The sequence below is a fragment of the Pan troglodytes genome, chromosome 15 (genome assembly GCF_028858775.2).
Source record: "Pan troglodytes isolate AG18354 chromosome 15, NHGRI_mPanTro3-v2.0_pri, whole genome shotgun sequence".
Classification (NCBI taxonomy): domain Eukaryota; kingdom Metazoa; phylum Chordata; class Mammalia; order Primates; family Hominidae; genus Pan; species Pan troglodytes.
Genome location: NC_072413.2, coordinates 91,781,008 through 91,801,035, shown reverse-complemented (window position 1 = coordinate 91,801,035; position 20,028 = coordinate 91,781,008). Strand labels below are relative to the sequence as shown.

Genomic DNA, 20,028 nt, shown 5'->3' with positions numbered 1-20,028 from the left:
TAACTTCCCTGAGTCTATCATTTTCTCCTTGCAATACCTCCAATACCATCAGAAAAAGCCACTTAACCCCAAATGCAATGGCCATTTGATCTCATAAAGCCTTATTTTCTACCTGCATCTCATTCCAATTAGCCACAGGTGAAGTTTTAGAAATTGTAATATCACTGTATGCCAGCTATGGCCCAGCAGTGGAGACCCTATTGTAGATAGAAGACAAATCCAACATCCCATCCTAAAGGTCTACTTTTTAGGACAATTTGTGGTAGCAACTGTCCCTCCATTCAGTTGCTACCACAGTTGCTGTCCTCCAGAACAGGAACAACTGTCCGTGTTCCTTAGGAGACAGAGTATTAAGCAATAATGCTGCTTGCTAATACTTTATTGAGGGATAAAATCCTAGGGCAACAGACACAAGGGAAAAAGTGAAGCAGGGCAGGAGGGAAGCTAATAGAAAGTTGTGCATTTTTGTGAGATAGGGTCTTGTGATGTTGCCCAGGCTGTTCTTGAACTCCTGGGCTCAAGGGATCCTCCTGCCTCAGTCTCCCAAGTAGCTAGGACTATAGATGTGTGCCACCAGGTTGTACATTATTGAGCTGGTCATATCCTCAGAAGTAAAAACAGCCAGTTGCTCAGTTGCACCTGCTGGACATCTCCCGACAGGCCAAATGGAACCACTGCACTCCATGTGCTGGGTCCCTTCCACCTCTTGTCATTCATTGGTCAAAATGTGTCCCAAGCTTTAACTCCCCTGTATTTCTGAGTAGATGTATCTGGCCCCGGTAGGCAGACCTCATGTGGCCTTTTCAACTGATTGAAAAGGGTGAGAAGAGCCATGTTCTCTCTAGGCCGCTCATGGCATGAGAGGCCTGTGACAGAGCCTGGTCTTCACCCTAAGGGAGGTCACAGGGGGGACAGCAGGATGTGGGGCCAGGTTGCAGGGAGCTGAAGGCCCATGGGACATAACCAACTCATCATTCTGCTGGAGGCTATATGATCAAACAGCAAACTGTTTATCATGAATGCAGGATGAGGGCAAACTCACAAGGCCCTGCCACCAAAAGGTTTGCTGAGGGACATCACTCCTTGGTGCCGGGCTCCTCGAAGTTATCTATTGGGAAATCTAGCACCTATTGTTCAAAGGATGCAGCCTCACAAGCCTGCTGTGAACCAATTGACAATTACTGGACAATCACACCCCCTCCCCTTTCTCGCTATCTCTTTTGCCTAATAAATATGGAAAGCTGTGTAAAACTCAGGGCCCTTGTCCACTAGAGGCAAGGTGCCCCCTGACCCCTTCTTCCAAATATACTCTTTTATCTCTTGTCTTTTATTCCCATGTTCGCCCCGCTTTGTTCAGTCCCCCTAGGTCCGTGCAGGCTACAAGTGGCACACCGAACAGTGACAGAATCGGGCAATCTACACCAGGTGACCCTCGAGAGATGCATAGATTAGGTCCACTACAGCAATATTGAAGACTAGATTAGACAATGCAGGTTTCCCAATGCACAAAACTTACCTAAGTTCTCCCAATGTCGTGAGCCTCTAGTTGGGGGTATTTCTGAACCCCCAGTGAGCCGCTGTGTGATTCTGGCTCAGGCACAAAGGTCTCTGAACTGTTCAGACAGGGCAATTACACTTACATCACAGAGTTGTGAGACCTGAATTAAAATGTGGTGTAAATAACATTTGTAAGTGGCAACGAGCTCCACGTATAAACTCAGGAGCTGTTGTCAAATGTAAAGATTGTGCTGAGCAAAATACCACGACTTGTTTTAGCCGGACAGGCATTAAAATATCCAGTGTTATTTTGACCTCAGCTGACCAATAGCTGCTCCATTTCTCCAAACTGTAGATGAGTCACCTAGGAAGTCCCTACCCCTTCATCTTCTTGCCATCCTCCCTCCATCCTATCCCACCCCCAGTGAGATATCCTCTTGTTCCCTTTTCTACCCAGCATCCAGTTCTGTCTGGCCCCTAGCAGGTGCCCATGGAGGCTACATATGGAATGAAGGAATGAAGGATTGAATAAATGTCTCCATTTCTTTGCACAAAGAGTTACCAATGCTTGAGATGTTCCCCTACTCCCAGGAAGTCACCCTCTCCTGGGAGCCTTTACTCAACCCGCCCTCCATTCCTCAGTCTTCCCCTTTCTCGGGGCAGCTGGGTGTGACATGCCAGTGCACAGTGGAATGGTTGGTTTTATCCATCTCCCTGACAGGCCCCTGAATTCTTAGGGGGGAAGGAACAAGGTCTCATTCACATTTGTCCCTGCATCTTGCTGGTTGAGGTGCAATCTGCAGCATTTATGTGGCAAAGAGCCTCGGGGCGGCGCTCTGGCATGAAGGAGGCCTCTAAGACATTGTTCTGAAAGCTGGCTTGCAAGGCAGTTTATACTCTGCAAACCAGCGTTTATAGTATGTGTTTACATGAGTGGCTTAAGGGTGTCCAAATACCGGGAAAAGGTGCTCAGTAAATGTTTCTTCCATGCATGCGCTGTAGTATCTGACCCTCAGCTCTGTGTCTTAAGCCCCTGGTTCTCTCATCCAACCTAAAAATAGGATTGTCCAGGCCTTGAGGGCCTTCTGGAAGGCACCCCCATCAGTCAAAGCGCCTGCAAAGTGCTTCCACCACAAGAGCAGAGTGGCCGCGCCATGCCTGTGATGCTGCTAGGCACAGCTTGTCTGAAAGAGATGTAACCAGGCTACTTCCCGAAGAACCGACTTGTTGATAATCTTGCTTCAAACAGAGGAGTTTGCAGATGGTTGAAGAAGAGCAGTGGTAGAAATGTTCTCCCCAGGGCCGTCACAACTCCTTCCCAGCCGCAGCCTAGTGTTGCAAGAGAGTTTCTGCTTGCTGGGACTACAAAGGAGAGGACAAGGCCCATGGGCGGGACAGGGGCGGCCTGCACCTTTCAGCCCCGGCGCCCGGGTGAGCCTGCGGGGAGTGCGGCGGGGAGAGTCCTCAAGGACGGAGCGCAAAAAAGGGTCTCAAGTCAGTCCTCGCCACCTTTCCGCAGCCTCGGGAGAGGCTTGGGGGAAGCGCAGGCAAGGGCCAAAACCCCATGGAAGTGGGAATCCTCGGCCTCCAGGGTGAATAAATAATTAAGCGCCCAATACACAATAGCCTCGCTAGATGGAGACGAGGAATCACTGCAGCGGCGCTGGCGGCGGCGGCGGCGGGGGGAGCGCGGGCGGGAGCGCAGCCCCGGGCGGGAGGCGGGAGAGGCTCTGGCTCGGCTCACGTCTGTTTTCCTTTTTCGTGGATTATTTATTTCGCCTCCACCCACGGCTTTGCTGCCCCAGCGGGAGCTCCCTGCCGGCGCCTCCCGCCGCTGCCTCTCGCGGGCCAGCGTGAGGGTAGTAGAGAGCTCGGGCACCCCAGTGCCCCAGGCAGCCGCGCGGCGCCACCAGGAAAGGCGGGGAGCCAACGCGGGCCCGGGGAGGGCTCGCGCGGCCGGCTCCAGGCGGCTTGGAGGAGACTTTCCCCGCCCTCTGCCTCCGCCTCGGCGGCCAGCCCCGGCCCTGGGAGCGGGGTGCCGCCCCTCCCGCCCCGCGCGCGGCTAGGCGCAGTCCGGAGCCACCGCGCCCTGCGCCCCGTGCGAGGACGCCGCTCCTGGTCCTCTGCTCAGCGGCCCGGGAGGCCCAACCGGCGCGCAAACTTTTGCTCCAGCGCCGGGCGCTCCTCCCCGGCATGTGAAGCCCCCGGGCGCCCGCGCAGCCGCCAAGGTGAGGACGGAGGCCCCGCCTAGAGGGCGGGGGACTGGGGAGGCGGCTGGCTTTAAATGGGGGCTGTCCGGCGGCTGGGAAACAGAGCTGCCGCGGGGGGAACGCGGACCTCTTTTCCCCGAGCCGAGGATCGGCTGGGGCCGCCGCCAGGCAAGGTAGCGTGAGGCGTTGGAAGGGTGCGGGCGGAGATGGAGGCGTGGGGGAACCCACGCCCGGGAGCGGGAGATCGGGGCTGGGCGGAGGCGTGCAAAGGGGCAGCGCACGGAGGTGCCTATGTTGCAGTGTGCGCAGTGAGGCCGGCTGGGCAGTGTGGGTGCACGCAGCGTGAGATTTCTTGGGGCCGTGCATGCAGGGTCAGCGAGGGTGCAGGCAGGAGTCGGTGGGTGTGCACGGGGATCAGTGTGTGTGCACGGCTGTTTCTGTGGGTGTGCGCGCAGGTGAGTAGTGCCCGCCGGGTTTGAAGTGTGCTCACAGTGAGAGTGAGTTGTATGGGGATTAATGGGGCGCAGTAAGTGTGCTTGGCTGTTTCTGGAGGTGTGCATGGGGCCAAGGTATGCACGCAGTATTCTGGAGCTGTGCGCGGAGCTAAAGTGTACACGCAGGGTTCTGGGGATGTGCATAAGAAGAGTGTGAATTCTGGGACTGACGAAGAGTCAGTGAAGGTGTAAGCTGGAGTGTAAGTGCAGGCTTGGTTTACTAGGGTGCCCCTGGGTGCGGGGCGTGCCCGTCCGACCCGGGCTGGGAGGTATGTTTGTGCGCGGCGGCGAAAGTGCCTGCGCGGTGTCCGCCTGACCCGAGCCTTGCTCTCCTGACAGTTCGCCCCAGGAGCGGGCGCCGCTGGCCGAGATGCTCCTCCGGGACTTGGTGCTGCGCCGTGGCTGCTGCTGGTCCTCGCTGCTGCTGCACTGCGCGCTCCACCCGCTCTGGGGCTTCGTGCAGGTGAGACGCGCCGGCTGCGCACTGGCTGGGAGGGCCTCCTGGGTAAGGGGCGAGCTGTCCCTTCCCTCCTGAGACCCTGGCCTCTTGCAGCCACCCCACTGATTGGTTCTCGGAAGAGCTTGGGAAAAGAAAAGCTGCTACGGTCCCCTATTCCCTACCCCTGAAAAGATAAGAAACTCCAAAGAGAGGCTTCGATTGTGGCCTAAAGCCTGCAGGACCGGGCTGGCCTTGGAATGGAAAGGGGCTCAGAGAATACCTTCCGATGATAACATTCTAGGGCAGAAATTCAGCAAAGAAACAAACTTACAAAGAAAAATGATCCCAAGGATATATATTATTTCTTTCCCACCAGAACCACTGATGAACTTCAAATTAGCTTTCTTAAACTGGTTTTCAACACGGAAGGCAGCCGTGTTTCTTATAGGTATCAGAGTTGAGGATGTAGACAGATAATGCGTGGTGGCCCAGCTGTCAGGACTGCCCAGGGTTGAATCTCTCACCCTGGGTCCCTTAAATCCCAGGGCAGAGGCCAGGCAGCCACTAACTGGAGTTACCTCTTAGGATCAGAGAGGGGTTTCAATGGGGTGGTCCCTAGTCCCCCCTAGAATGTGCATCGTCACTGGTACAGTGGAGAGGTGACAAGGTGGACTTCGATGTCAGCTCTGGAATTTGAGCTTTAGCTCTGTCCCTCACCAGCTGGGAGGCTTTAGGCAACCCACTTACCCTCTCTGAGAGTTAGTTTCTTCTTCCTGACTGTACTATTGTAAGTACTTGCTGAGATAAATGCAGGTAAGGATTACTTAGTGCAGTGCCAGGTCCATGATGAAACTAACCAGTAGTGGTTGCTGCCATTGTTGATAGGAGTAATAGCAATGCCGTTCTTCTGCCTGGCTGACCAGGTACTCTGTTGATCACTGCGTGGTCTGTTTGACATTTTTTCTGCAGGCTCTGGAGGACATTTTCATTGTTTTGGGCATCAAGGGTCCACTCTGGGGTATTTGTAGCCTCATGTTCTCCTGATGGCATTTTGGGGTTTGGGGACCATTCACATGGTTGCTCTGTACTAGTAGGGGTGACAGACCAAGAAAAAAAGGGATGCGGGCAAGACCACTTGCCAGTCCACCGAGGTCCATGAGCTGCCCCAAATGATGGGGCCCTGCCGAGAGCTTGCTCAGTCAGTCCTGCCTGGATGATGGCCTGGGTGAGTGCCCATGGAGAGCCAGGGTCAGACGCTGCTCCGCACCCCCCACTCCCAGGCCCCATCTTCTGCTCTCTTCTCTGGCTTGCCTCCGTCTCACTCACAATTGTTTTCCTTTTGGAATTGACAGCTTTGTCTAATGTGTAAAACAGCCGTTATTAAACTCAGCTGTGCCTCCTCAGGAAACATGATTTTGTCACTTCTAAACACTTCAGTGGCTTGGGACCAGCTTCCCTTGTTCAACTTTTAGCTGAACCTCAGATATTGAGTTCACTTAGTTTTTAGATTCATTTGTTTACCATTTTCTCTCTTCCGTAAGACACCTTCACCTGGGGTGGGAAGCAACGTAGTGAGGTTGTCAGTCTCCAGGACTAGAATTCTGCTGTGTGAGCTAGTAGGATCTAAACAGAAGACCCCCAAGCACCCTGCACTCCTCCCAGAAGAAATAATTTTGTGAAAGCAGTTCAGTTTTTTAAGTGTCCTTCAGCCAGGCAGTACTTACACAAGCAGGTGTGTGTGTGTGTGTGTGTGTGTGTGTGTGTATGCAGGGGTGTCTGTGTGTGTGCAGGGGGGTGTGTGTGTGTGGTTGTATTTCAGATGCTCTCACTCAATACAAATCAATTTTCATAAAAATCAATTTAAAAAGGAACCCTCCAGACAAGTAGAATGGGTAAAATCTTGGCTTGAGGCTCTGGAAAAATTAATTTACAAATGATAGGGACAGGGAAATCAAGGGAAAGGGGTTTTGGAATGAATGGATCTGGCTTTAAGCAAAAGAGCTAAATCCAAGGGAACGTAGGAGAGAAGATGAAAAATGGAAATGCACGAAGCCATGTGTTTCTCTTTAAGTGGGGAAAATAAAATCTGTCATGTCATAGGAGTTTCTCTAATCTGGAGAGCAAACTCAGAGCTATCTGCCCTTCCATGAGCATTTTGCCAGAAGAACATTTGGAAGGACAAGGCCAACATAACAAAGTCCTATGATTAATGGGATTGTCGATGAGGCAAAAGACCTGGGGTCCCCCAAAGCACCAGGTTCTTACCTTGCAATCAGCCTTAAGCCTCTGACTGCTGCTAGTTGATAAGAAACTTAATCATTAAAGTCAGACGACATTTAAATTGCCAGAAAGGTTGGTGGGAGCATTCCTTAGCCTTTCCCCCTGTTCTTTAATGTGTCTGGAATTGAGATTTTGAGCTTTTGTGATTTAGGGTTCTTCTAAGTTCACTTTCAGATGATTTTTTTTTTTTTTTGAAAGAGAAGAGGATGACAGGCTGGCAAATTTATTAGGTGTGACAGGAGTGTGTCTCATCAAGTTACCGTGGTGCTGGCCTGTCTCCATGAAAGATGCCAGAAGCCATCATCTTTGTGGCTGCCCTCCTAAAGTAATAGTTAGAGAGACAGCCTCTTATCTGGCCTTATGGGTCTCTGTGTGCTGATGAGGAGCCACCCCAGACCCAAGTGATGTTAAACCCCTTCTATGGTCAGTCTCTGCAGCTTTGATGATTCATTCGGCAGCATTTATTGGGCGCCTACTGTATGCCAGGCCCTTTGTTAAGTGCAAGGGTCTTAGTGGCCTCTTCCCTCGTGGCACTGATAGTTTGGCAATGTAGAGCTAATTAAACAAGTAATTATCATCAAGAGAGCTCAGCAAGAGCAAACAGCTTGGACCCGGGGCAAGAGTCATAGAAGCCTCAAGGGTGTGGTGCTTCAGCTGAGACATGAAGGATGAGAAGTTAGGATGCAAATGAGGGTGAGGTGTCCAGGCAGAGAGAACAGCCCAAGGCCAGAGGAGAGAGGGACTTTGGAAGACCCAGGGGAAAGAAGCACCAGGTAAGGCCACTGTCATAAGCCACTAACATAGTGTCCTGCAGTTTGGACTTGATCCTGAGGGCTATGGATGTCGTTTTAAGTAAAGGATTTTAAGTAACAGATGACACAATCTCAGGTTGGTATTTTAGAAATCTCAGTCCAGGCTGGTTGCAGTGGCTCACACCTGTAATCCCAACACTTCGGGAGGCCAAGGCAGGCGGATTGCTTGAGCCCAGGAATTCGACACCAGCCTGAACAACACAGCAAAACCATGTCTCAAAAAAAAGAGAGAAATCTCAGTCCAATTCCTGCATGAAGGATGGATGCAGGGAGGAGGTAAGGCAGGGCCAGAGAGGTAGGTAAGAGGAGGGTGGCCAGCTTTAGCAAATAAAATACAGGACATCCAGTTAACTTTGAATTTCAAATGAACTACAAATTGTTTTTCTAGCATCTTTCCCATATAATATTGGGGATATACTTTAAAATTATTTGTTGTTTATCTGAAATTCAGATGTAATAGGGTGTCTTATATTTTATCTGGCAACCCTAGATGAGAGGCAGGTACTGCCCACTGGAGACCTGATGGTGGCCTGGTTCAGGTGGCAGCAAAGGAAACAGAGGAGTAGATGGATTCAAGAATGATTTAGGAGGCAACGTCTGCTGGACCCAAAACTGCACTGATTGGCCAGGAGTAGGACGGTGGTAGGACACTGATTGGCCAGGAGTAGGATGGTGGTTGGAGAAGAGGGAACTGATGCTGGGAACACTGTGTCCCTCAGACCTCTGCTACAGGTACCAAATCCAGGGGACTCCAGGACATACCTGTGCCTCAGCCCACTCTCAGGACTACAGCATTTACAGGATTCTGGCTGCAGAATAGGGCCTGGAAGGCAGACGATGGTGAAACGGGAATAAGAAGTGGTTCCAGGAAGTACTGATACCAGCCTGTGTTCTGTGGGCTTTAGGCAAGTCACTGACCTTTCTGGGCCTCTGCTCTTTCTTAACGAAGTCCAGCTAAGAGCATGTTACTTCAGGGGAAACTTCCTTCTCCTTTTGGAATTCCCCAAGATAGAAACCAAACGCCAGGTGTTGGGACAAGCTCCAGACACCCGAGGCTTCCTCTCTATTGGTCTAAATATGACACTGCCAATCAACAGAACCCCCAAGTGGAACCAGCACTGGGGAATGGGACAGATCCTGTGTTTCTCCACTGGTGGGCATTGCACCTTTTCACTGAGTGCCAACTGAATGCTGGGCCTTGGGCAACTTTGGTACATCACTTAGCTTCGCTGAGCCTTCAGGCCACCTGTTAAGAGTGGATAATATCACCTATCTCTCCCGGTTATGCCCAGGGCAAAATGGGAGCCTGAACCCATGATGGACACATAGTAGGGCTCAGAAAGTCATGATTGTTCGGGATGAATAAAGTACTCATCTACCTGCCTGTCCTAAGACACTCACAACTTAGTGTAGACAGACACACATTACAAAATAGCATGGAAATGTCCCAGACAGAAGTGTTTGCAGAATAAAGCCGCAGCACTGAGCAGGTGAGTCTAATTTGGGGTGAGGGAGGGTTTAGGATGGTTTTGCCCAAGAAGGAGGACTGCTTGAGCCAGGAATTTGAGACCAGTCTGGTCAACATAGCGAAACCCTGTCTCAAGAAAAGGAGAGAGAGAAATCTCAGTCCTGTTCTTGCATGAACACCCAAGAACGCTGTTCAAGAGATGGGTTTGAAGGATGGAGAGAGGCTAGCAAGTGGATATGGGGTCTGAGTAACCCAGAGTCGAGGCAGGCTCAGACGCCACAGGCTTGGACTGGACCAAACTATCAGGACACTGCAGTGGGGGCTCAGCCGTCAGGCATAAGGACGGACCAGACATGATCCTTTTGTGAGAACAGTTGGCTAAGCAATTGTGCCTGCTCACATTTCAGAGAGGCCCTTATGTAAGAGACTGAGAACCACTGATTTTTTTGTTTTGTTTTGTTTTGAAGCAGGGTCTTGCTCTGTTGCCGAGGCTGGAGTGTGGTGCACTGTAATAGCTCACTGCAGCCTCAACCTCCTGGGCTCAAGCAATCCTCCCACCTCAGCCTCTGGAGTAGCTGGGTCTATAGGCGTGTGCCATCATGCCCAGCTAATTAAAAAAAAAATTTGTAGAGATGAGGTCTCACTCTATTGCCCAGGCTGATGTTGAACCCCTGGGCTCAAATGATCCACCCGCCTCAGTTTCCCAAAATGTTGGGATTACTGGCGTCAGCCTCCGCACCTGGCCAAAGCTATTAATTTTATTTATGTATTTATGTATGTATGTATGTATGTATTTATTTATTTATTTTTGAGACGGAGTCTTGCTCTGTCGCCCAGGCTGGAGTGCAGTGGCGCGATCTCAGCTCACTACAAGCTCCGCCTCCCGTGTTCACGCCATTCTCCTGCCTCAGCCTCCCGAGTAGCTGGGACTACAGGTGCCCGCCACCACGCCCGGCTAATTTTTCTGTATTTTTAGTAAAGACAGGGTTTCACTCTGTTAGCCAGGATGGTCTCGATCTCCTGACCTTGTGATCCGCCCACCTCGGCCTCCCAAAGTGCTGGGATTACAGGCGTGAGCCACCGCGCCCGGCCTTATTCTTTTTTGAGACTGGAGTTTCGCTCTGTCGCCTAGGCTGGAGTGCAGTGGCATGATCTTGGCTCTCTGCAGCCTTGACCTCCAGGTTCAAGTCATTCTCTGCCTCGGCATCCTGAGTAGGTGGGACTACAGGCGTGCACCACCCTGGCTAATTTTTGTATTTTTTTTTGTAGAGACGGGGTTTCACCATGTTGGCCAGGCTGGTCTCGAACTCCTGACCTCAGGTGATCCGCCCGCCTCGGCCTCCCACAGTGCTGGGATTACAGGCGAGAACTATCAGTTTTTTAAATGCAGTGTGCTCCTTCACTTCTTCCTCCTGCAGCCTTGAAATTTGGCCCTGATTTTTCTGCCTAGAGCTTCATCACATTAAACACCCTTATACATCTGTGCCTTCATATCCTCTCACAAAAGTAGGTCATTGTGTCGGGCCAGGTTAAACAAACGTGCTCCTCTTGAACTCTCTCTCATAAATTGCACCTTGGAGATTGAGAAAATAATTACACTGGCAATGCTATTGCTTGAAGTTCACACACTTGGTAGAGTGCATTGGAGAAGTGGTCTCAGAGGCCAGCTATTAGGAGAATGAAGCTTTCTAGCAAACCCCAGGGTCTCAGAAGGTCAGAATCTAGAGGGGCACAGGCCCAAGGATGGGACATCTAACAATGGCACCGGTCTAGAAGCCGGTGGATTTCCCACTGACATGTAAGGAGTTAATCATTTCTGTAAAATAATTGAGCAGAGGCCACCATCAGACGGCATGCTCTTCCCAGTGGGAGAGAAGATTGCCTTCCAGGGTTCGAAACGCAGTCAATGGCCTTTTAAAAACATTAAAAGGTGATGAGCAGGAGCCTCTTAGCCTGGTAGATATTAAGCCGGGGCTGTAAATCAGCTCACTTCCTGCTGCCACCCCAGCAGACATTACCCACATTACTTCTCCACATCTTCCAGGTGCGATGGGAGCCTCCCAGCCCCGGGGAGCTCTCCCTGCCACATGACAGAGGGGCTGGATCAGCATTCAAAGGCAGGCCACACATGGCTAGTTGCAGGGAAAGTGGAGTTCTGGTTTCCAGTGGCTCAGAGATGACAGAGAAATCAACCGTGGCTGTCGAGGAGGTGGAGGGTGACTGGCAACTCTTTGTGCTTTTAAACCAGCTTGTTCCCCGGGACAGGCATGAAACACCAGGCTCTTGGATTTATGGCACTCTGTATAGTGAGGGACACTGGCAGTCAGTCTAATCCATCTACCCAGTTCCCATGCTGGCTCTGCAGAAGATGTTTAACCTGGGAAGCTTAAGCAAAATCCCCAGGCCCAGCTCCACCTGCAAAATTTTGATTTAATCGGTGTGGCTCAGGCATGGGTATTTTTTAAAACCACCAGGGAGATTCCAAGGTACAGCCAGGGCTGGGAACTGCTGATGGAGCCCAGCTCACTCTGGCTACCCTTCTCGTTGACACATGAGGAAGCTGAGATCGGTGCTGGAAAAACACCAGGCCAAGGTTGAAGAGGCGTGGATTGTGGCCAGTTTTTCATATTCATTCATTCATTCACCAAAAATTTATCAAATGGTGGGCATTCCCTTAAGTGGTGATTTATGATAGTGAGAGAGAAGGAGCAAGGCCTGCTCTGCCCTCAGCGAGCTCACAGTGCCGTGGTGAAGATAGGTATGAACCAGGTAACATCCAAATGTAGCTTTCTGCCCCTAGAGGGGAACCTGGTGCCAGGAGAGCCCATACAAAAGGATCTGGCTGGATAAAGAGGTCAGAGACACGTCTGTGAGGTCATCGCCAAGCTGAGTCAGGGGCGTAGCAGGGTAGGGATGGGAGAACATTTCCACCACTGGAGCAGCAATTGCAGAGGCCAGGGGCCTGGAACTGAAAGGAGAGAATGAGGGCAGAGAGACGGGCAGAGAGCATGGGACGAGGTGGGGCCGGAGAGGTTGTCAGGGATCACCCCTTGCAGACCTTGTAGGCCACATGATCCCACGAGGGGTGGGGTGGCATCTGGGTCTTTCTGGGGGGATGGAGGTGGTTTGGAGGGGTGCCCTTCCCACAAGACCACCTGGATGCTGAGTGGAGAGCATCAAGCAGGTTGCTCTGCTCCCTTTGTTCACGTGGGACACAGGAGTAGAGGCCTCTCTGGGTGAGGTTTCTACCCAAGAGAGGGGGGCCTTGCCCCAGAGTAGACATGACAAGGCCATCAGGAGTGAGGGCTGGAGAGAAGGCCAGGGCTTCCTTGGGCTGTAGCAAGGAAGACAGGAGAAGCGGTTGGGCTTAGATTACAAAGGAAGCAAAGGGTCTCACTCTCCAAATGTGAGACCCTTGGGCAGCTACTTCTGCCTGGGCCTCAGTTTACTCATTTGTACAATGGGGAAATTCTACCAGTTAACCTTCAAGTTCTTGTCTACTTCTCATTCATATCCAGGTCACTTGCCCAGGGTCCCTGGCAAAGCTAGGAAGAAAACCTTGGTCTCCAACCAGCCAGGCCAGCCGCCAACAACATTGTCCCCTTTGAACCAATCCGACTTCTGTTGATTCTTCCTGCCTTGGTCTTGGAAAGGAATCCCAAGTCCCAGCCTGGCAGGGGATGGGGTGGCCTGGGCTTGTTTCAGCTTCTAGTTGCCTTATGGTCCTCTCCCTCTCTTGGGTACGTGTGCCCATGTGTACAGGTGACGCACGGTGAGCCCCAGAAGTCCTGCTCCAAAGTGACTGACAGCTGCCGACACGTCTGCCAGTGCCGGCCCCCTCCCCCGCTGCCCCCGCCGCCCCCACCCCCGCCGCCTCCCAGACTCCTCTCCGCCCCAGGTAAGTAATGGCTCACTCCATTTTCGGGTTTCTCTTTGTGTTTTCCTAGGCCCACGAAGATCCACTGAGCGTGGCCGAGGGCGGCCCTGCCTCCTTGGTAATTTTCCACTGGCCAAGCAGGAGGGAAGCCAAGGCCCAACTTTCCCCTGCAGTCTGCAAAACGCCTTTCCCACAGCGTGCTCCTGCAAGATGGAGAAGGATGTTTCTCCATCAGTTAATCAGATAAAAGTCAATCTCCATTTGATGAGTGACTTGGCCTGGATAGTTCCGAAGGCCAGATCTTTAAAGGGGGCAGCTGCTGAGGACTGATCTTAAATAGCCCCCCTCCCCCAACACACAGTTCTATTTCTCTATTATAATTTACATTTAGGGAGGCAGTTAGGGTAGAACCAAAGTCCGTGCTCTGGGAGCAGAGTTTCAAGATGCCATTCAGCTACGTGCACCAAATTCTGCTAAAACCTCTCTGTGACTTGTTTGCCTTGGACGATTTCATCTCTGAACAATTTGCGCCGTCGTTCAAACAAAGGAGCGTTTCTTTAGCCAGAAATGGCCTCAGCCCTGACCTCTACATGGTGAAGTTCCCTGTTTACAATTGCTACTTGATAAGGTCTCTCCAAAGGAGGTTCTGTATTTCACGTGGTTCATTCAAGTTCCCACCTATAGGATGCCCGTGATCATGTTGGTATCTACCTCATTAAACACATCTCCATGGAATTATTTGGGATGTATTTTCAATAACCTTGGCACAAAGCTTGTTCTCTGGTAGGCTGCGTTTCCAGCCTCTTGGTCCCCAGTCAGTGATGCAATGTTCTGGAGGATCTTTGCAATTTGTGTGAATTTCTGCATTTTGACTGTGAGGCCTCTATATATCTCCATCCTTCCCTGACACCCTGTGGCCCATTCCTTCTCAAAGCCTGGCCCTCAAATGACCTGCTTCAGCATAACCCAAAGCATTTGTTTTAAAATGCATCTTCATGGGCCCACTTCAAACCCACTGAGCCAGAGTTTTTGGGGTGAGGCTTGGGAATCGTCACAATTACAGGTTCTGAGGTGATTCAAATGCAAGTTACAGTTGAGAACCTAGGCCCGCCAGCCCTCTGCTGCAGGCCTCTGCCAGATCCTTCTATCCCGGGATGCTCACTGGCCTCCTCTCTCCTGAAAGAATCCCTGGGCCTGCACCTACCCTTGGAGATCACTCCTCTCCCTTCCTTTAGAATTCCTCACTCTCCCACATTTTGGGCCCCACGGCACGTAGTCTCCCAGTGGTTTGTATTTGATGATCCACATCCCCCAGCTAGAGTCCCTTCGGGTCTTCTTGTGCTCACTGAGCATCTGTGTCAGACAGAGGAGAAGGACCGTCCTGGCCCTCTGGAATCTCAGCCCTCCCAGGGAAGGCCATCCTGTCAGCAACCCACAAAGAGTGGCCTGAGAGAACACGGAAATGGTTTGCCAGGTACACTGGAAATACCTGAATAGTTAAGCAAAACAGTAGCCCCGGTAAATAGTAACAGGGGTCTTTAAGAATAAATGGGATTGGTCGGGCACAGTGGCTCACGCCTGTAATCCCAGCACTTTGGGAGGCTGAGGTGGGTGGATCATGAGGTCAGGAGTTCGAGACCAGCCTGGCCAACATGGTGAAACCCCGTCTCTACTAAAAATATAAAAATTAGCCGGGCGTGGTGGCAGGCGCCTGTAATCCCAGCTGCTCCGGAGGCTGAGGCAGGAGAATTGCTTGAACCCGGGAGGCGGAGGTTGCAGTGAACCAAGATTGCGCCACTGCACTCCAGCCTGGGCCACAGAGTGAGACTCCATCTCAAAAAAAAGAATGAACGGGATTGTTCCAGGTTGCTAAGCAGGTTGGGGGAAAAGGGCATCCAGGCAGAAGGAAGCGCATGGACAAAGGCTTGGAGGTATGGCTCTGTGAGACTCCTCTTGAGAGTCACAAGCCCTTCAGTGGCTTGAAAGGGTGGCCAAGGAGGAGGACCTAGAAGGGCCTCCTGTGCCTGGCTGAGCAGATCGCATTTCATCCTATGGGTCATTGTTTACCAAACAATGATCTACATTCACGCATATCCAAGTACCATCTCTTATTTGCCTTATTTTTTTCTTTAAATAAACTCACTTTTGTGTGTATACAAATTAATTTCCTTAACTTTACAAAACTACTCTAAATGAGAAACTAGTTCCACTTGCATAAATGGAAGGTGACCATAATAATAAATGCAGTGGAAGCAAACCAAGCTTTTAAAATTCCAGCTTTCTCTGGAAGATTGTGAGCTTGAGACTTTCTCTCTATTTGTTAAAAAGGGAGAGAAGTAAGCGGTAGAGAGATGTGAAAGCCATAGTGGCACAGTGCTGAGACCTTCTCTATAAAGTAATTGGAAAGTTTGTAAGTGAATCAAAAGGAGCTTAAGTTTCTTATTACAGGTTTCAATGTGTTTGAGTGCTGGGTCCATATACCATCTAAAATCAGCTCTCATAACTGCAGGGACATGGACCCAGTGCTTTAGGAAACTGCTCTGGGCAGTGATGAGCCTACGAAGGTGTTAAGTGGGGAAGTGACATGAGCCTATATTGTCTGTTTCAGAAAGATCAACTGTTTTGACACTGTGGGTTGGATTGGAGTGGATTGGGGTTAGCTGGCAGACTGGAGTCAGGTGGGGGTCTCTTGAGATCATTCAGACCCCAGATCATCCAAGAGGGCCTGAAACCAGGCTGGGGGCTACGGAGATGGGAGGAGGCTAGAGGAGAGTGCTTGGTTGAGTACAGAGAGAACTCATGTTGAGTTTTGGGATTGAAGGTGCTTCTTGGGAGAGGAGAGTAAGAGAGGAGAGCTCTGTATGGCAGGACTTTTTCTGTTTCAAGTAGCAAAAACACATCTTGAAGTGGTTTAAGCAATACAAAAACTAGGGAGAAAGATGTTAGCTTGTGGGCTCATGTATCAGGATATCCAGGCAGCAGATCTGCTGAATCCATGGTCTCAAATGATGACGGTATTGGATTTCTGTCTCTGTCTCTGTCGCTCTCTCCTGATTTCTCCTGGGTTGCCTTTTCTCTCAGGCTGGCTCAGTTCCTGTAGCTCCAGGCTCCAGCATTCCATCATTCTTACAGTCAGTAATCTCCCTAGGAAGAGACCTTCTGTTTCCCAATAGTCTGAGGGAAGTCCTGAGGCTGACTTTTGCTGGACTAGCTTGGGTCATGTGCCCACCTGTGGACCAATCATGGTGGCTTATGGGATAGAATATGCGGGTTGGTCAGGCCCGGGCCATGTGACCACCTCTGGAGTTGGGATGTGTGGATACAGGCTCAGGGAGAGGTGGTTTCCCAAAGGAAAATCCGAATAGGAGGGCTATAACCCAAAAATAAGAACATGGCTACCAGGCCGGGAGGGCAGGGAATGTCTACCATAGCCATGGAGTGCCTCGGGCATGTAAGGTGGATTAGACCAGTGGTGGAGAATGTGATTTATTCATTCTCTTGGTCCTCCTTGAGCTCAGCCCAGAACCCTGCACACAAGTAGTGCCCAATAAATGTCAGAGCTACGGCCACATCCACAACTTCTGCCAATCATAAAATACAGAGGCGGAGGTTGCAGTGAGCCAAGATTGCGCCATTGCACTCCAGCCTGGGCAATAAGAGCGTAACTCTGCCTCAAAAACAACAACAACAGCAAAAAACAAAAACAAACAAACAAAAAAAAACAAGTGCCTGCTATATAACCCTGAAGGAATTCGTGTCTCCCAGAGGGCACAGGGCTTCAATGCTGTGGAGCCTCAGCTCTCACTCAACAGGTGTGCACTGAGCTCCAAATGTGGGGCATGGTGCCAGGGCCCGGGAACCAGCAGTGAGCAGCAGACAGCTCCTGCCCTCATGGAGTTCACGGTCCAGTGGACTGTCATTTGCAGAAGGTGTTCACTGGAGTGTCCCTTCCTGCCATCTCTCTGGATTCACTGGCTCAAGGCATGTGCCAGTCCTTGTCCCATTTGCTCATCTGATGTGCTTTGCATTCTTGCCACTCACAAGGGCCTCTCATTCACCTGGCGAGCATTTGCCAGGCACCTGTTCTAGGTCCAACCCTGCGTTGGGCACCCTGAGGGATACAGAGTCACACAGGGACTTATCCACATCAGCAGGGCCCAGGTCATGCAAGGCCAAGGACTTGGCATAAGAGGCCGATTCCATGAGCCTTTCTTTAGCCTATGTTGGCGTGCTAGCCCTGCTCTTTCCTCTTCGTGATTTTAAGAGAGCCGGTTAACCTAAGCCTCAATTTCTTCCTCTATAAAATAGGTCGTGGGCCACACCTACCCCATGGGGTTGAGTTGAGGGTTCCTGAAAGTGAGAAGTACTTTTGAAAACTAGACAGGTATCCATTGCTGTAATCGTCCTGTGGAAAGCGTTCTGATGAAGAGCAGCCTGTGAGTGCAAGCCAGACTTGGGGGATAAAGAGGTGCTATTGGGAAGGGGATACGTAATTACAAAAGGGGCAGGGAGGACGGATTTGGGAAGACGTGGAAGAATTCCCAGGTAGAATGGGACAGGTGGGAGCAGAGGGAGGCTGGACAGGCCACGAAGGAGAGGGAGTGGCCAAAGCAGACAGCCAGAATTAGCAGCCCAAGGATCAGGCAGGAGGCTCCCTGCTGAAGTGACATTGATCCACAGGTGTGTTGAGCTTTGGTGTGTGTGTCTGGCATAAAGGGAGAAAGAGGGGAGAGAGAAACACCTATTCGTGCAGGCCTGTGAAGTGCCTCCTAGAAGTAATGACCAGGAACATCTGCAGGGCGTCCTTCACATGGCCAGGCAGGCATTGCTCTTCATCCAGACAGCACCTGCTGCTGCCCTGCCCCTCAGGGTGACCCGCTTGTCCTGGCCGGCCCGAGCCTCTCTAGGTTTTAGCCCCGAAGGTCCTGTGCCCCAGGAAACCCCTCAGTCCTGGACAAACTGGAACAGTGGGTCACCCCACTGCTGGGCCACCCTTCTTCTGGCAAAGGCAAGAGTGGTTTTTCAGGTTGTTTTTTGTTATCTTTATTTTGGGGGTGTTTGTTTTGTTCTAATTTACTATGAATTTTTTTTCTTTTTTTTTGAGACGGAGTCTCTCTTTGTCGCCCAGGCTGAAGTGCGGTGCTGTGATCTCGGCTCACTGCAATCTCTGCCTCCTGAGTTCAAGTGATTCTTCTGCCTCAGCTTCCCGAGTAGCTGGGATTACAGGCATGAGCCGCCACACGTGGCTAAGTTTTGTATTTTTATTAGAGACAGGATTTCACCATGTTGGTCAGGCTGGTCTCAAACTCCTGACCTCAGGTGATCTGCCCACCTCAGCCTCCCAAAGTGCTGGGATTACAGGTGTGAGCCACCGTGTCCAGCCACCATGAATCTTTTGAGAGTCCTGACTTCCCTCCCCCACTTCATTGCTGGAGAGGGCAGCGTGGCCTCCTATTCCTCTGTGGCAGGCCCAGATCTGTGCCCTGCTCCCAGCAGCCCTACCCTGCGCCCTGCCTGCCATTGGAGAAAGAGCATGGAAAGGGATCTAGTGAAGCGGAAGGTTCTCAAGCAGCATCTCCACTTTCTGCCCTTGGGTTTTTCAGGCTCTGCCCACAACCCTCACTTTGAGTCTGGGCACTTGACCAGGGGTTCTCCAACTTGAGCTTGTATCGGAAGCGCCTGGAGAGCTTGTTTAGTCACAGATCACTGGAGCTCATCCCCAGAATTCCTGACTCGGTAGGTCTGGGGTGGGGCCCGAGGACCTCCTTTTCAATTCCCTTCTCAGGTGATGCTGACGCTGTTGGTCGTAGGAGCACACTTTGAGAACCTGTGCCCTACAGAATGACAATCTCAGCAAGGGGCTTTGGGGCCAGCCCCAGCCCTTTCACTCCTAGCTCAGACTCTGGCCATGTCACATCCTCTCAGAGCCTCAGTTTTCTCATATGATTCCTACCTGCAGAGGAATTGTCATGAAGATTAGAAATTATCCAGGCCATCCTGGGCAGAAACTTTGTGCTCAAAAGGTGGTATTATGTAGCACAGTGGCTCAGAGCCTGGCTTCCTGCCCTCTAGACCTGAGGTCCAACCCTTGTTCATTAGCTAAGTGATTTGGGCAAGGAATCCTTAACTGCTTGGAGCCCCAATTTCCAAATGTGTAGAATGGAGTTAACAACCCTACCTGCTGCACATGGGTGGTTGGAAGGATTCGATGCCCTACAACTAACACAGCACAGAGCCTGGAACCCAGTTAACACGCAATAAATGGCAGCTCATAAATAATTCTAACGCAAGCAGTAGAAATGAGAATACGCACTAACCTTCAGATTGGGAGTTGCTTCTGCAGGGTTCCAGCATATCTCTGCTGAGATAGGAGCATCAGATTAGACACTCTGAGGATGAGATGGGCTCTCGAAGGAGGTGTAGACTCCCCTGGATCTTCAACAGGAAAGAAAAGGTTTTCAGAGAGTCCCACCTGTATCTCTTCCTGGGCAGCCCTTGCCAGGCATGTGATCCTCAGTGTCAACGGAGTGTCCCTGGTGAAGGTATTTCTGGAAGGCATGGGTGGGCATGAACCCTGGCAGAGCTAGAGGCCTGCTTGTGGCCTGAACAAAAAGCCTTCAGCAGCCACCAGAGCCCAGGACCTGGCTTGCTTTGTAAATGTCAGCCATGGCCTGCCTGTCCCTGCCTGTGACTCAGATGGCGGAGGCCATGGAAGGAGATGTGTACCAGCCCTCAAGCAAAGCACACACACGCCCTCTGTGAGACCTGCTTCCAAGGCTGATGGGGCCAAAAATAGCTGTGGCAGAACAGAGGCGTGAGCCTGCATTTCCATAGTGCCTGTCTTGAAGGAGTTCAAAGCACTGATAGAGATTTTATTGGGGCATTTATTTTGTTCTTCGAAAGATCGGAAGGAGGTTAAGTGACTCCTCAAAGGTCACACAACAGTGGTGG

The 20,028-nt window shown here is 51.3% G+C and overlaps 1 protein-coding gene across 2 annotated transcripts in view; it reads left to right on the top strand.

Moving 5' to 3' along the window:
- The first annotated feature begins 3,209 nt into the window (after positions 1–3,209).
- Positions 3,210–20,028, top strand: part of PRIMA1 (proline rich membrane anchor 1) — a 70,949-nt gene continuing 54,130 nt past the window's right edge. The window contains exons 1-3 of one of the 2 annotated variants that reach the window (XM_016926655.4): positions 3,210–3,725; positions 4,541–4,664; positions 12,963–13,098. In XM_016926655.4, coding sequence (XP_016782144.1) covers positions 4,572–4,664; positions 12,963–13,098 — 229 coding nt within the window. In that variant the 5' untranslated portion in view covers positions 3,210–3,725; positions 4,541–4,571. The other variant, XM_016926654.4, reaches the window with a different exon arrangement.